Source organism: Chelonoidis abingdonii, chromosome 2, assembly GCF_003597395.2.
Source record: "Chelonoidis abingdonii isolate Lonesome George chromosome 2, CheloAbing_2.0, whole genome shotgun sequence".
In the NCBI taxonomy this organism is placed as follows: Eukaryota; Metazoa; Chordata; order Testudines; family Testudinidae; genus Chelonoidis; species Chelonoidis abingdonii.
The window spans coordinates 41,753,100-41,769,584 of NC_133770.1; the positions used below are offsets into that span (position 1 = coordinate 41,753,100).

At 39.0% G+C, this 16,485-nt stretch overlaps 1 protein-coding gene across 1 annotated transcript in view; it reads right to left on the reverse strand.

Annotated features, from left to right (window-relative positions):
* Positions 1-16,485, reverse strand: part of MALRD1 (MAM and LDL receptor class A domain containing 1) — a 435,870-nt gene that overhangs the window by 336,657 nt on the left and 82,728 nt on the right. The window contains 2 exon segments of the mRNA XM_075061940.1: positions 995-1,185; positions 1,331-1,483. Coding sequence (XP_074918041.1) covers positions 995-1,185; positions 1,331-1,483 — 344 coding nt within the window.

Below are 16,485 nucleotides of genomic sequence, written 5' to 3' on the forward strand. Positions count from 1 at the left end.
AAGCACTGGAATGGGTTACCTAGGGAGGTGGTGGAATCTCCTTCCTTACAGGTTTTTAAGGTCAAGCTTGACAAAGCCCTGGCTGGGTTGATTTAGTTGGGAATTGGTCCTGCTTTGAGCAGGGGGTTGAACTAGATGACCTCCTGAGGTCCCTTCCAACCCTGATATTCTATGATTCTCTGAACATCTTCCTTTCACCGTAACTATTAATGGCACTTTGCACTTCATCTAATGATCTCAAAGCACTGTACAAACATTAATGCTTATGACCAGCCCCATGAATTTAGTATTACTATATCCCTCTTACATATAGAGAAACAAATCATGTGACTGGTCCAACAGTGACACAGCAACTGGGAATAAGACCAGAACTTTTGACCTCCAGTCTCATAATCTAACCACTAAACAGACTTGTCTCCCATTGACGACAGTAACACTCTTTGATGATAAGAGAGATGAGGTCATTTCCAATGGACTCTTTCTTCAGAAAACCAAGTCTGAATTTTTTCACTGAACAAAATTTCAGGAACGACAAACTGGTTCATTTAAAAATAAGCACCACCCTGAACTTTAACACACAAATCTTGGTTAACTTTCCCCACCATCCTGCATTTAACTTTTTTTTTTTGTTCACTAAATAATTTGATAAAGCCTGTCCTTCTGAGATTTGCAGCCTGATTTAGAATCTCCCAGAAGCCTTGATGAGCCACTAGCCTTTTGTGTGGTTAGCTATTCCAAACTGAACCTCCTTAACATTTTGAGATTGACCCATCCTTAGTAGAAATGTATTATTGGAATCATCATCGGATTTCTGTGTACTCTTGGGAAAAAAACATTTTAAAGGATTATGTCTTAAAGATCAAAAACTAAAACCATCCTGTGTCTCAGGTCTGGTTTTCCAAATGCTTCTGCTTATTGTTCCTTAGTGGTTACAGTAAAGCCTGTGCGACTAAAGAGTAAAATCAGGCAATAAATATTGCCGAGGGAGATGTACACTACTGGAAATTCTAACCTTAATTTCAGTCCAACAGAAGCAATGTCAGATGTTCCACAAATTTAAAATAAAACTTAATTCATACCAGAAGGACACTGTGCAACCTGATCCAGCCTGGTTGAACTTGGGGCTTCGTATTTGAGCAACCTGTGAAATGCTGCTGCTGCTTCTCAGAATTAACATAAAATGACCTGTTTGGGAAAAAAAATAGAAAAGAACTTTTCATACACAGAGCCAGTTTAATGCAGAAGATTTCAGCATGGGTGATTGCCCCTGATTTAATGGCAGGCAGTTCAGTGTATGTGTATCTGCATCAAGGACCTGTTTATGTCTTACCTTCAGATTTGTTATAGGTATCATCCTCTCGCGGGGCTTGTTTCTGAAAAGCAGATGGAAGTGCACTTCTGGAGCTTCTTACCCAGTCAAATCCATCTGCACTAACAGTCTCAAACCAGCCACAGCTGTCTGTTTCAAAGTCACATTTAGCAGCTGAAATATTGAAAGAGATATATCACTTTGTATCTCTGAACATCATCACCACCACCTAACTAGACTGTGGAAAAACTTTCCAAAATGTAAGTGAAAGAACAAGGATCAAAACCAAAACATTTCTACAATGTGCCAGGCAGGTGTCCAGGAAAAAGACAGGTGGTTTACAGGGTATGAGAGTAGGTGAATTTATATTATTTATTTAAATTACAGTAGCACATAGTCATCAGCAAGGCTCAGGCCTTCACTGGGCCAGGCACTATGCACATGCACATTGTACGATTTGTAGTCTAAATAAACAAGAGAGGCAAAAAGTGGAAGTAATATTATCCTCTTTTTACAGATTGGGAACTGAGGCATGAAGAGATTCAAGATTTCACAGAAAGTCTATGTCAGAAACAGGAATTGAACCCAGATCTTCCAAATCCCACTCAGTGCTTCAATTACTAGTAAGATCTACCTTATCATTATCAAGTATCATAAATAAGACTGTGATTTAGTCACGGATGTCACAGATTCTGAGTCTTTCTGTAATTTCTGCAGCAGCCAGTGCTGGCTCAAGGGCTTACCTAGGAGTGGGGTGCGCTTCCTGGCTCCCACCAGCATGTCCTTGCAACCAGCTCCCTACCTGGCTCAGACCAGCATGTCTCTGCAGCTCCTAGGCAGAGGGGCTAGGGGGCTCTGTGCACTGCCGTCCCCGCAGGCGCCACGCTCACATCTCCGATTGGCTGCGGTTTCCATCCAATGGGAGCTACAGAGGCGGTGCTTGTGGCAGAAGCAGCACACAGAGCCTCCCTGGCCGCCCCTCCCCCTAGGAGCTGAAGAGACATGCTGATTGGAGCCAGGTAGGGAGCCTGCTGCCCGCACTCCCCCCAGCACCAACTGGGGGCCTGGGCCATGTGCTGCTGACCACTCCCCAGCACCAGTGGGGGTCCCAGGCCACCCTTTCCAGCACCTCACAGCATCCTCAGCCCAGCCCCCCAGAGTTAAGTGTGAAAATACATTCACTGCATCCCCCAAAACGATAAGACAGAGGGGTTAATTTAAAGGAAAAGTAAAAATTTAAGAAAATGTGTGTAATGCTATATAAAGTATATCCAGATATTCAAGCAAATGAAAAGATGACAGGATAAATGGGAAGTGTTGAGGCAAATTACTGAAATCTTGACAAATATGTGACACAAAAAAATGAGAAAATAACAGACTCCACTCTCTTAAATATAATTCATCAAATTTAATGGTATTTTATTCCTGCAATATATAAATTCTTTTTATAAAAGAGAGTTTAAAAGAGAATTGTTTGAGTAGTTATTTTATACAGATATTCATTATTTATTCATATAAAATGGATTTAATAAAACTGTGAACAGCCATGGTAACCTAAGCATCACTCACATTCTCCTCAAAGAATATCTGAAACTTCAGCAAGTAGCACACTTATGCCATAGCCTTTCTGGCTATAAAACTCAATTGCATCTGATCACAACATAGAAGTTAATGTACATTTTAAACTCAAATTTATCCAAGTCCCTTGGAAAAGGTGCTGTTAATTTACAGCAATAAACAATCATTTATGGGCATTAAGATGCTGAATCCTGAAAACTGAGGATATAGAAAACTTCAGATATCCTAAATAAATTAACCTAATATTATTTCTATCTTTTTTCTGCACTGTTTTATGTTGTCCATCATTTTCAAGCTTAATCATATGTTTTAAGTACCATTTTTATTTTTAATAATGAAGAATTACTGACTGTATATGGTATTTCCCTAAGAGAGTGATTAGAATCTTTGACACATATTTTAAAGGCTTATGTAACATTTGGCCATTGGGGGTGAAGAGCTAATTTGGGGGCTATAAGTAGAGTGTATTAGATAAAATATTTCATGATGAATACCACTGAGAAATAAATACCCTAGAAATGAAAAACAACAAGGAAATTCAGGGTGTGATCAAGGAAAATATAAGTTCATATGGGATATATAAATCAACCGTGCTGTTGATGCCAAAAGCAGGTATAGCATAGATGACAAAAAAGAGAATGATTAAGAAAATCTTGATGAAAAATGACAAGACGACAAATAATATTTTGCAAATCTATAAGGAGCCAGGATTTGGTGGAGTTGACCGTAGGTCAACAGATAGGCAAGGAAGACTATTTCTCCTTTAGTTTTTGCTCACCAGAGCCTGCAGGAAAAATATGAAACCATGTTCTATATTCCAAGGGAGCAGCAGCAAAGAAAAGAACAAACTTCTGACACAGGTTTTACACCAAAAGTAGTAAATAAAGAAGCTAAACCAGCTAAGTCTCCAAGCCCAGATGACTTGCATGCAAGAGTGAAGAGATGGAACATAAAAGAAAGGAAGCAGTAGACCAGTAGCTCTCAAACTTTTTTTTACTGGTGACCCCTTTCACACAGCAGGCCTCTGAGTGCGACCCCTGTTATAAATTAAAAATGCTTTTAAATATATTTAACACCATTATAAATACTGGAGGCAAAGTGGGGTTTGAGGTGGAGGTTGATAGCTCGTGACCCCCCATGTAATAACCTCACAACCCCCAACCCCCAGTTTGAGAACCCCTGCAGTAGACCATGCATTCCATTTAGGAATGCACGAATATACTTAGAATAAGAACTGACTCAAACTTTCAGCTAAAACTCAAACCAAACCTTTAAAGGTCCAAAATAGTTTGGTTATCTGAAGTTGTAATTTAAGTAAAGAAAACAAAGGTTAGGCTGTCGGTATGCAGACACTGCTACCCATCAGGCTGACCACTATTATCTCATTGTTTACTTGTACTCCTCGGTCTGGATCCATCTGTTGTTTCTTTTTGCATACTCAGATTGTAAACTCCTTGACGCAGGAACCGTACATATATGCATCTAGCATAATGGGCTCCTGGTTTTTTAGCAGGACTCCGAGGCACTACAGTACTACTACTGTTAATGATAATGCCATCCTGTGGCCTTTTAGGTTGACCAGTTGGTACCTAACCAGGTTCTCCAAGGTTCTGGACCCACGTTGTTTATTGAATGAAATGTGTCTCAGTATCAATTTTGTAAATTATTAAAAATATTAAATAAAGATAAAGAAAAAAATCACTTCAGCTAACCTACTGTTGGTAATACTAAATGAAAAGTAAAGCATTGCAACTATCAAATCAAAAACAAATCAACAGGTTAGCATAAGTGTTGCACTGGAATTAAATCATCCAATTAGTAAAGTAATCAAATCAATATAACTAATAATTAATCCATATAAATTCTAAAAAGCAATCTGAGAAAGTACCTATCTGGTTGGTTACAAACCTCAACTATAGAGTTTTATCCATGTCAATCAAATCTGTAACCTGGAGCTGGTTCAATATTTTGATATTGAAATCAAATTATCTCATGTTTAACTACAACCTCAAAGCCAATTTTAAAGTTTCCTCATTAGATTTCAATTCTAGTGTGGTAGTTAACCCTTTCTCCCTCCTCTCCCCCTCAGATGATTACAATCCAGATTTTAAGAGAACATTGATGAGTGGAAGTTTGGTGACTCTTGTTTGGCAGTTTACAGCTGAGAGCTTTAAGTTTCCCAGGTCTCAAACACAAAATACAGAACCCATTTTACTAAGTATTTTATAAGATTATTGTTAGGGCGGTTTAAACTGGAGGACCTTTTTTCTGGCACTTTCCTTGTATGGACTTCACTGCTGATCAAATGCATGCACACGTACAACTGCACTTTTGCATCCTAAAGTTAAAGAATAAGAAGGCTGGTATGTCTCCAAGTGAATAAAAACAAAAAGACAGAAGTAGAGAAAGGAAAAATAAGATACTAAAGATAAGAAGGAAGTCGTCTGGATTGGTCTGGCATAGAAGCTGGAAATAGAGTTGGATAGGAATGTTTTGATGCAGAGATTTTTTCGTTGGGAAAGAACCCCACTTCGGAATAAGTAATAGACTGGAGGTTAGAACAATCAACTGGGCAGTGGAAGATATAGATTCAAGTCTCTATTTTGCTTGATTCAGAACAGGAACTTGAACCTTGGTCTCCCACATCCCAGATGAATGCTCTTAACTACCAGGCAAGGCTCTTAACTACTTATTCTCTCTCCAACTTTTTGTGAAAAATTTTAAAGATCTTGCTTTTTGTCCTGATATGAAATGGGAAAATATTTGAAATCTTGAAAATTTTCATCTAATGGGAAAAACATTATCCCCAGCTCTAGCTGGAACTGCAGACAATGAACCAGAAGGTGATCTTGCTGGAACAGCACTTCTTATTAGTGGGCTTTCTTTGGCTGAAGAAAGACCGCTCAAAGATGAGTGTAGCCTGTTTGTTGATGTCTTGACTGCCTCTCGGTAAGGTAGCTAGCTTTAGGGTTTCAGAAGTGTCAGTCTTTGCTCAGGTGGTTTGTTGACCTGAAAGGTGAGGTTTCTTGGTCTCACTGTTGATTCTTACAGTTTGCAAATTTTGTTTACTCTGCCTTCCACAGCTCCCTACAAGGCATTGGACAAATCACTTGCAAGGCCTATCTTGGAGCCATGCAAACTACTCTAATCAGAATCGAGTTAAGTTATCCTTAGCTAATGTCAATTTTGGGAAAGTCCTGCTTAAGCCAGCAATTAAAAAAAATATTTAGAGACATCCACATCCCCCAAAATATAAAAAATACAGAGCAGAGAACATTTCTGAAGTAGCTGTCATGGCCTCAGTCAGGTGAAAAGGTCTTGAGATGACATTATTTCACCAGTTTATGGAAAGTGTGAACTAAAGTCTTATTAAAAAAAAAAAAACTGATTGAAGAGACTCTAGCAACCAACAGCCCCTCAACATTCAGCCATCATAAGATTAAAGATACATTTCAACATTTTATGACCCAAAGTCACCATTTCCCTTGCAAACATAACAATTTATGATATTTTTTTAAATTTAGCAACTAGGCCATAAATCATCTTATCTTTGGTAATATCCATCTTGATAGAGAAAAGTTACTTTAAAAGCTTTATCAAGACAGAACCAATTTAAAATAAAAATAAATAACATTTATATAAGGTCTATATTCCCATATACACTATTCCTCTCATGTGTGCCACTTCTTGATTGCACAACAGATTCTAAAATTCAGTGTAAGATTATTCTTGTAGTAATGCCAGCCTAATTTCTAGAATGAAAAGATTAATGCTTATATTAAGTATGGGCAAACTGCAATATTTCAAACAACAGTAACAAAACAGTGCCTTAAATATAAACCAGATACAAGCAAAACTATATTTGAAGGTCAGATGGTTTGGTCAACTCAGGCTCTTAATGAACCCTCACTTACTCTACTTTGGTTCACTGTGGTTTCTGAAGAGTGAAATCAATTAGTCAAATGAATCAAATTCACATGCTTAAGTGCTTTACGGAACTGGATCCCTAATGAGGAGAGATTGCATACTATCGTCAAACAAGTGGAAGACTACCTCTTCCCCAAGAAGTCATATATTGAAATTTGCTAATTCCTCATCTCAAACCTACACTTTTGGGAGCATGTGATGAATGTTTAGCTTTAGATACACTAGCAAGCAAAATAAGTAAAGCCATAAGGAATCCATTTATAACACCAGAAGGAAAGACTCGACACCAATTTGCAGGATAACCGAGGAGGCAAAAAACTGCTTTTCTGAGTTCACCTGCCTCTTTTATTATCTAAGATTACACATGCGCAATTGCACAGCACAAATCAAGATTTCTTACAAAAATCTTCCATCATGAGCTCAACAGCATAGCAAGCTGCAAAAACAGCCCCAGCTGCAGACACGGCAGTCTTGTGGAAAACTGCAAGGGGGGAAATTACAAAACACCGCCAGATGCAAACGGGGCCGTCTGTGTGAAAGTACAGGGGAGGATGGAGGAAAGCCAAGTTCCTGTGATAAGAAAACCGGGTGTGCCCAGCTTGCAAACAAAAACAAAATGCCTTAATAATAAGGCATCCAGGCCTGTGGGCCCAAGGTCATTCCTACAAACACCGAGCAGCACAATGTCAACTACAGGAGTCCCGAACCTAGACTAGAACCTTTTAAAAAATATAAACTAAATTTAAACTATGCTTAGGGGTCTATCTACTAAAGCAAAATAGTATGTTAGTGTGGGATGTTCATGTAAACACAACCACATTGTCTTTAAATTCAACAATCCTTTAATGCAGATATAGCACAATGCTCCCAAACACTTTTTCTTTTGCTCTCCATTCCACCAGTCAGTGGGTCTAGGGAAATCTGTTACAACAGCCATGTAATAGAACTAGCTGTGATTTCAATCATGTGGGCTTTGTGACAGTAGCAGACCAGGTAATGTCAGAGTGTTTTCAGGTCAATTCACTTGTATATTAGTATAGATCAAAGCAATTAGTGTTTTGGGTGTTTAAACTTCACAAAAGGAATGGGATGTTACATGCTGTCATAAACAGATAGTTAAGGGTTAATGTCTCTTTTACCTGTAAAGGGTTAAGAAGCTCAGTGAACCTGGCTGACACCTGACCAGAGGACCAATAAGGGGACAAGATACTTTCAAATCTTGGTGGAGGGAAGTCTTTGTTTGTGCTTTTTGTTGTTGTTGTTGTTCGCTCTTGGGACTAAAAGGGACCAGACGTCCATCCAGGATCTCCAAATCTTTCTGAATCAGTCTCTCATGTTTCAAACTTGTAAGTAATTAGCCGGGCAAGGCATGTTAGTCTTATGTTTGTTTTCTCAACTTGTAAATGTGTCTTTTTGCTGGAAGGATTTTACCTCTGTTTGCTGTAACTTTGAACCTAAGGCTAGAGGGGGGTCCCTCTGGTCTATAGGAATCTGATTACCCTGTAAAGCATTTTCCATCCTGATTTTACAGAGATAATTTTTACCTTCTCTTTCTTTAATTAAAAGCTTTCTTTTTAAGACCCTGATTGTTTTTTCCTTGTGTTAAGATCCAAGGGGATTGGATCTGGACTCACCAGGGATTGGTGGGGGGGAAGGAGAGGGATGGTAAATTTCTCCTTATTTTAAGATCCAAGGGGTTTGGATCTGTGTTCACCAGGGAATTGGTGATGTCCTTCAAGGCAACCCAGTGAGAGGACGAAGTTTTGGGGGAACAGAGAGTGCCCCAGACACTGGAATTCTGGGTGGTGGCAGTATATCAGAGCTAAGCTAGTAATTAGGCTTAGAAGTGTCCATGCAGGTCCCCACGTCTGTACCCTAAAGTTCAGAGTGGGGAAAGAAACCTTGACACATGCATTGTTTTCACTCACCTGTTCCTGTTATAATGTAACAGTAAACATTTACACTGTCTGTAGCTCTGTAACTAAATAACTCAGACATCACAGAAGCCTTGGAGAATGCTAATGAAGGACTTTTTCAGAAAAGGTGCTAATTCCAAAGCAAATGTCCATCGAGGTGATGACCTGAGGTCAGAGGTGCAAAGTGCATTCCTTGCCCATCATCATCATCAAAAGAAAAGCCCAAGTGGATAGAGAGGCTGTCAGCTTGTCTTCTCTGAAAAGATCTAAATATGGATTCAAAGAGAGATGCTTTATTTCTGGACTGTTTGGATTCTAACAGGGCAGAATAATTGAATGAGAAGACAGAAATCCCCCAGAGTTATTCTGGGTAGCCCTGAAAGATTTTTAGGAAATTGGCAGTTTATTACATCACAGCCACCATTTGGAGTTACAAACTGTGATTCACTTATACATATATTTTACATGCTTTCACCTTTCAATAACTTATTCTTTTTCTTAACTAGTAAACCTTTGGTTAGTTTACTACAGAAATGGCTGCCAGCGCTGTCTTGGTGTGTGATCTGGAGTACAAATTGATCTGGGGCAAGTGACTGGTCTCTTGGGACTGGGAGAAACCTGATGTAGTGTGATTTTTGGTTTAAGTGACCATTATCACAAAGTTCAGTTTGTTGAGTGGCAAGATAGGCTGGAGAGTTGAAGGGGACTGTCTAACTCCATGGTAAGACTGGTATAGTGATACAGGACTTCACATTTGTTACTGGTTTGGTGAAATCTAATTGTAGAACACACCACCAGTTTGGGGCATCTGTCCTGTTTCCTGACAGTCTGCCCTGAGGCAGGCACTCACAGTGGTAATCCACTCCAGCCAGCATGACAGGCTTATTTTAAGAATAGACAGACATGACAGTTTGCCAGGCACAGCACATAGGTATATTTGCCTTGTTTAATGAAGGAAGAATTTCTCATTCAAGACAGGCAAAATCAGAAGAGAAAAAGAATTTGTAAAACTAACACTGCCATCTAGAGATGCAATTCTGACTTTACACAGTAACAGGCTAAATATACTAGGTAAATATTTCCTTTTACTGTATGTCTTGTCTGTATGTATTGTGATACAGTTTAATTAACATGTTAATTACATGATCATATTCTATTTTTTCCACAAAACCCTATCTCATTGAATGCATAGCATAGATGGTGCTCATTTACTGAGCAGCTATTCAATATTTCAGCATCAACAGATCTCAGAATTAAAAACTCATGAGATGGGCATAAAAATGACGTGATTTTTAAAAAAATAAATGTGGGGCTCTTTATTTGCCTTCGGCTTTTGTTTTTTGCTTTGGTTTGGGTTTTTTTTAGCTTTTCTGGTTCACATTTTCAGGTGTTTCTCTGCAAACACGAGGCTAGACATTTTATAGTTTTAGTTTAAATGTAAACAAAGATTGTCACATAATAGAATAACTGAGAGCTGGGATTTAAGAAAAACAACAAACACTGTGAGACCTGAGACCAAATTGCTGTTGTACAAACACACACCAAGAGACAGTCCCTGCCCAGAGATCTTATAGTATAAATAGACAAAACAGATAAAAGGTGGGACACACAGAAGTGAAATGACTTGCCCAAGGTCACACATCAGGTCAGTAATAGAACTGAGGTCTCCTGACTCTCAGTCTCACATCTTATCAGTTAGGCCATCATTGTCGCTAGATTGGAAAAGAAAGTTTTTAGATTTCTTCCAAAACGTACAATGCAGGTTTTGGCACTGACAGTATATACTGGTGTTACAGAAGACACACATAAATGTGATAGATCACTTTTCTAAATATACTACTTGGTGAGGATTCTAAATGGAGACCTCTAGATGCTATCACAACACAAATAAATAATACAATATGGTGGCAGAAGGTTACATTTTGTAAGCATTTTAATGTCCACACAAGTAATGCTAGGCAAATTTTTTTGGATGAAAAAATGTAGATTCAGGTCAGATGAAACTTTGGCAAAGTTGACACAAATTCATGAGATCTGTTCTGGTTGAAAATTTTTCAAAATTGACATTATTAAAAACAAAATGTTTTGATTTTTTTTTTTAATCTAAATGACCTTTAATTTCAAATTTTACTTCAGTTATACTAAAAAAAGGTTTAAAACCTCAGAAGGGAAACAAAACATTTGTTTCAGATTGAAGACAATGTCTCATTTGACCCCACACAATTTTCTCTCTTGATTTTTTTGAGTTCACAACGTTATCTAAAAAATTTAAATTTGTGTCAACCCGAAACAATTTTTTTCCCAAATTTTCAGTTCAGCCATCAAACAAAACAACAAAAAAATCAGTTGTCTGCATAGTTTTGCATGAGAGTCTTATACATTCTTACCCTGCTTCAGGGATAAATATTCTTAGATTTCAATTGATGATATTTTGTTGTTATTTTCGTTACATATTATATAGCCCTGGGCAAATTTTTTCAAACAAATAGTTTATTTGCAAAAAATATACAATTCTGGATTGACCCAAAATGAATTTATTTTTTATTTGTTGGTGAATTGATAAAAAAAGCAACACTTTCCAACTTTTTGTTTAGAAATTACTTTTCTAGATATTAACTAGTTATATAGTTCTTGAAAAGTGTGAGTGTGGGGGGAACAAAGCAAAAACTGACTTTTTTGAGATTTTTTTTTTTTTTGGTTTGACCACCAACCACCCCCCCCAAAAAACAACACCCCCCACACACACACAACAATTATTCACTTAGCTCATAATATTTTATAACATATTTTAATCCAACTTGGAAAAAAACTACAGAAGAGTGCAACAAAGCTCAAAGATTTTCAGCCGCATGGAAATCTATGGAAAATCAGTCCTGTTAATTAAAAGAAAAATAAATTACCAAAATATGATTGAGATGTGTATAAAGAGCATTTGAAAGTTAGATACAGAGGAAATAAACACTAAGAATGTTTTGAGAGAGTGAAAAGTTTAAAATCAGGGCAACCTATCGGGGGAAAAAGGCCTTAAAGAGTCTAGAACAGGGGTTCAGGGCCTCCTAGGGGGCCTCAAGCAGGTTTCAGGAGGGCCTCCAAGCAGGGCCAGCATTTGACTCACTGGGGCCCAGGGCAGAAAGCCGAAGTCCCACCACATGGGGCTGAAGCCCAAGCCTTGAGCCCCATCACCCGGGACTGAAGCCTGAGCAATGTAGCTTCATGGGGGGCCCTGTGGCATGGGCCCCAGGCAATTGCCTGTTTGCTACCCATAACACCAGCCCTGTTCTTTATATCAGAAAATCAGTTATTGTGGCACAGATGGACCATGGAGTTTTTATAGCATGTTGGGGAGGCTTCAGAAATAAAAAAAGTTGAGAACCTCTGGTCCAGAAGGTTTCAGAGAGGTAGCTGTGTTAGTCTGTATCAGCAAGAACAATGAAGAGTCCTTGTGGCACCTTAGAGACTAACAAATTTATTTGGGCATAAGCTATTGTGGGCTAAAACCCATTTCATCAGATGCATGGAGTGAAAAATACAGTAAGCAGTATATATATATTACTGCACATGAAAAGATGGGAGTTGCCTTACCAAGTGGGGTGTCACTGCTAAGGAGGCCAATTCAATTAAGGTGGAAGTGGCCTATTCTCAACAGTTGACAAGAAAAAAAGAAATTTCTTTTCACTGAGAGAAATTAATCTTTGGAATAGTGGCAGACAGTTCTATGGAAAAAACATACTGTATATCACAAAAGTTATGCCGGTAATGAACTAGGGGGTTGGACTAGATGAACTCCTGAGGTCCCTTCCAACCCTGATATTCTATGATTCTATGTATTGCATGTTTTTATTCCTAAATGTTGCCACAGCATAACAATAAAACATAATGAACCCTGGCTATTACATAGTTCTTCCACCCAAAGACCTCAAAGCACTTAACAAACATTAATGCATTTATCCTCACAATACCCTTCTAAGGTAAGTAAGTATTCTTATTTCCATTTTGCAGGGAGGGAAACTAAGGCATAAAGTTGTCAAGCAGCATGCCAGAGGTCATTTGGGAGTTCTTTGGCAGAGCTAGAACCAGAGCTCAGCTTCTCAGTCTGTTTCTTGCCTTGTGTTTTAATCAGAGGACCATCCTGTCCCCTTCTCATTTTTATCTTCAAATGTCAGTCCTTGTCATATTCAGAACTTATAAAGTTCTACATACAAAATACTTGGAATGTGACATGAGGATTATTAGGGATACTATGTAGTTGATGTGGGGGGAATCTCTTCCAAATAAATAGTTTGAAGAAGTTTAAAAAATTATTTTTAATAAAATGTGATTAAGAAAAAAAGCATGCATTTGCTCTCACAAAGGGCTGGATCCTGCACCGCCAAAGTCAAAGGGAGTTTTTCCACTGATTTCAGTGGAAAAGGATCAGGCCCTTATGCGTCAAAACTCAATACATGTTCATTGCTCATGCGAATTCAATGGCATTACTCATAAGACTAATGTTACCTACACGTTTGCAGGATCAGCGCCTTAGACAGCAGTGTCTCTTGGCAAATCTGCTGTTTAGACATTTGACTACAGTGGAGATTAAACATAATGACAGGCACTTTAACATGATTACTTTTCAATCCAAAGCCCTTTAAGATCAAGGGTCGGAATAAAATGAGATGACTGTAAAGAGCTATTACTCTATTTAGTACTGTGAGGCACTTGAATACTATTCAGCATTTAGAAGTGCTCTGGGAGGGTGATACTCTGGCTGGTGCAGTTCTCCCAGTATCATCTATAAGGGAATATACAATAAGAAATTCTGCTCCTAGTCAGTAGAAACACAACCAAGGGCCAGGGTTCTGTCCTGTGCCCTATTTAGTGATAGTGGCACCACAAGAAATGAGTTTAGGATACTTTTGTTTGCTTCTAGTTAGCATAATGGCAGATGCTGGTTTTATTCATGTTAAGATCTAGTGGTTTTTTAACATATATTAAAGCTGCTTGTTTCATTAAGGGTTTTGATTGCAATTCTGTTCAAACAAGGAGCTCTCTGATAGGCAGCATAGGAAATTTAATATTGCAGTCTAATGCGCGTAACTTTGGGCCAGAACCAAAACCCAGGATCCAGACCTAGAATCTTGGTTCAAAGAGCAGTTCCAATCCAGTTCTACTTAATGGGGAGAATATAAACACTAAATTCCGGTCCTCTAAAATATGGGATTGTTCTTATCCTGAATTCAGAGCTGGCAGTAAAGTTCAGGCCCAGTTCCATTTATGAGCTTCATTAAGACGCTGTACAGAACAAACCAGGATTACATTTCTCTAGTTACTTGCACTGACACTGCAATTAACAATGAACAAATTGACCTATTCAGTGCAAAAGTGTAATCATTTATGACATCTCTCAGGAAGGACATGTTAACTGTGTCAAGTTCAAATAATCTCAAATAATATGCACAATATCCTAGTTCATTTGGCCTAGACCCATAATGAGTAAGGCATCATAAACAGAGATTTCATCATTATCGCAAATCCCAAAGGTATGTGACCTCCTTGCAAACTGAGTGCCCCCAGATCAATCTAGCAAGGTGCTTAAGATAGTCTAATTATATGTCCACTACTGGCAATCGTGTCACACCATCAATGCTTTTGGTGCTCATGTGATCACCAGCCATGTAGTGGCATTCCTTGGTACATACACTTCAGAATTAATTGATCTTCCATTTTTTTATATCCATACCAAGAAAGCCAAGAGAAACTGAACCAAAGCTGATGGAGGAGGTTGCTGAGTTTGGCTTAGAATATCCTCATTTCTGATCTTGTCCTGCCTCTTGGTATGGAACAGCTGATTGACAGAGCAAGAATCAAAACTGTCAATCCAGTTCTTCAGCCTTCCTTGGCATCAACTTTCACTTCCATAAAACAGAGTTGCTAGAACTGTAGTTCTATAGATCTAAGGCTTTGTAGCAAGTCTGATGTCATGATAGCCTCACAGAGACCACTGAAGGGCCTGAAAAATGGCAGCAGCAGTTACTTTACGAGCATCCACTTCTTTTGAGCATCCTCCAGGACAGTCTATGATGCTGATGAAATATTTGACAGCTACCATCTGCTCGATGGGCCGTTTGGACAGGTTAATATCTGAGCTCATTGTAATCTGGAGCGAGAGGCAGTTTGATGGAAATGGCCAGGGACTTAGTTTCATCCAGATTAATAAACAGACCAATGACTTCTGCTCCTTGCCTGACCAGATTGTCCATCAGCTGAAGCGATTCACCAAACTAAGACAACAAGACAATGTCACTGGCATATTCAAAATCTCGAAGCAGAATCATGTTCAGCTCAATGCCACCGACAGCTGTCTCCTGAAGCTTGTCCATCAACCAATCTAAGTTGATATTAAACAATGATAATGACAGAACACAGCCTAGCTGAATTCCTGTAGAAGAAGGAAACTGTTCTTTGCATGTGCCATTGACTGGAATGCAGCTTTCCATCCCATTATAGAGCTCTTTTATCAGTGACACTATCTTCCCAGGGATGCTGAGATGCCTCAGCAGATCACACAAACTTGCTCAATGCACTGAGCTGAAAGTCTGGTGGAAGTCTATAAAAAGTGATGTTCACAGTTTATTAAGTTCAGTCATCTTCTCAAAAAGCTATCTCAAGGTAAAGATCTGGTCGACAGTGGAACAACCAGGTCTATAGCTGCACTGAGTATCCTGGCATATACTCAAAGTGAATAATTGATTTGAGATATTAACAGGGAAGCAAATACTTTCCCTGGGACCATGAAGACAGTAATACCTCTATCATAAACACAGGCAGAATAATCCCCTTCCTCCAGTCATCAGGGATGATATCAGTGCACTAGATGGTCTGCAAAAGCCTATGTAGCCATGGTACAATAATACTCTCACCCTTCTTCAGCAATTCAGGGGGTAACATTACAGACCCCTTGTGATTTCCCAGACTTCAGCTTATGGACTATGATCCAGATCTCTTCTTGGCTGAAGGAAGATGGATCTTCTAGAGCTTTTTCCTCTTCTCCAAGTGGAAGACGGACTACAGACAATAGTCAATTGTGGAGTATCTTGAAATGATCTTCCCTTTGATGCAACTGATCATGCAGACTCTGGAGGATGCTTTCATCCCAATCTTTACTGGATAAGCTGGCCCCATCTTCCCTTGCAGCTGCAAAGTTGATTTAAAGGTTGTGGAGACCATGCCTGGCAGCAGCCTGTTCTCAACTGGCTGTCTGAGCTGACCAGAGGATTCTTTGTCTTTCTTATACAATGACTTGATGACATTCTGAAGTCAAATTCATCAAGCCTTTGCTTTTGCTCTCAAGAAAGGTGTTTTTAAAGACTCAAATTGTAGCTTCACTTTTTTTCTTAGCTCCAACTGCTGTGAGCATCTCCTCCCTGATTGATGGATGAAGTTTGAAGGGCTAAGGCTCCACCACTGAGCTGGCAACGGTCTTTGAAGTTGGAGGCACACTTTTATTAGCAGAAGCTGATGGTCACGTCAAGTTCAGCATCTCTGGGTACTCATACAACTACAACTGTTGCCTGCCAATGGTTGTGAATGAGGGCATGATCAATACCAATCCTGCTGAAATCATCTGGGTTGTACCAGTTCTGCTTGTGAACCTTAGGGTGTTGGAAGAGCAAGACATTGATCACCATGTCATAGGCACCCTCAAATTCCAGCAGTCATTGTCCATTCCTATTCTTCTGCCCATACCAAACTTCCTGAGCATACTTGCACAGGTAT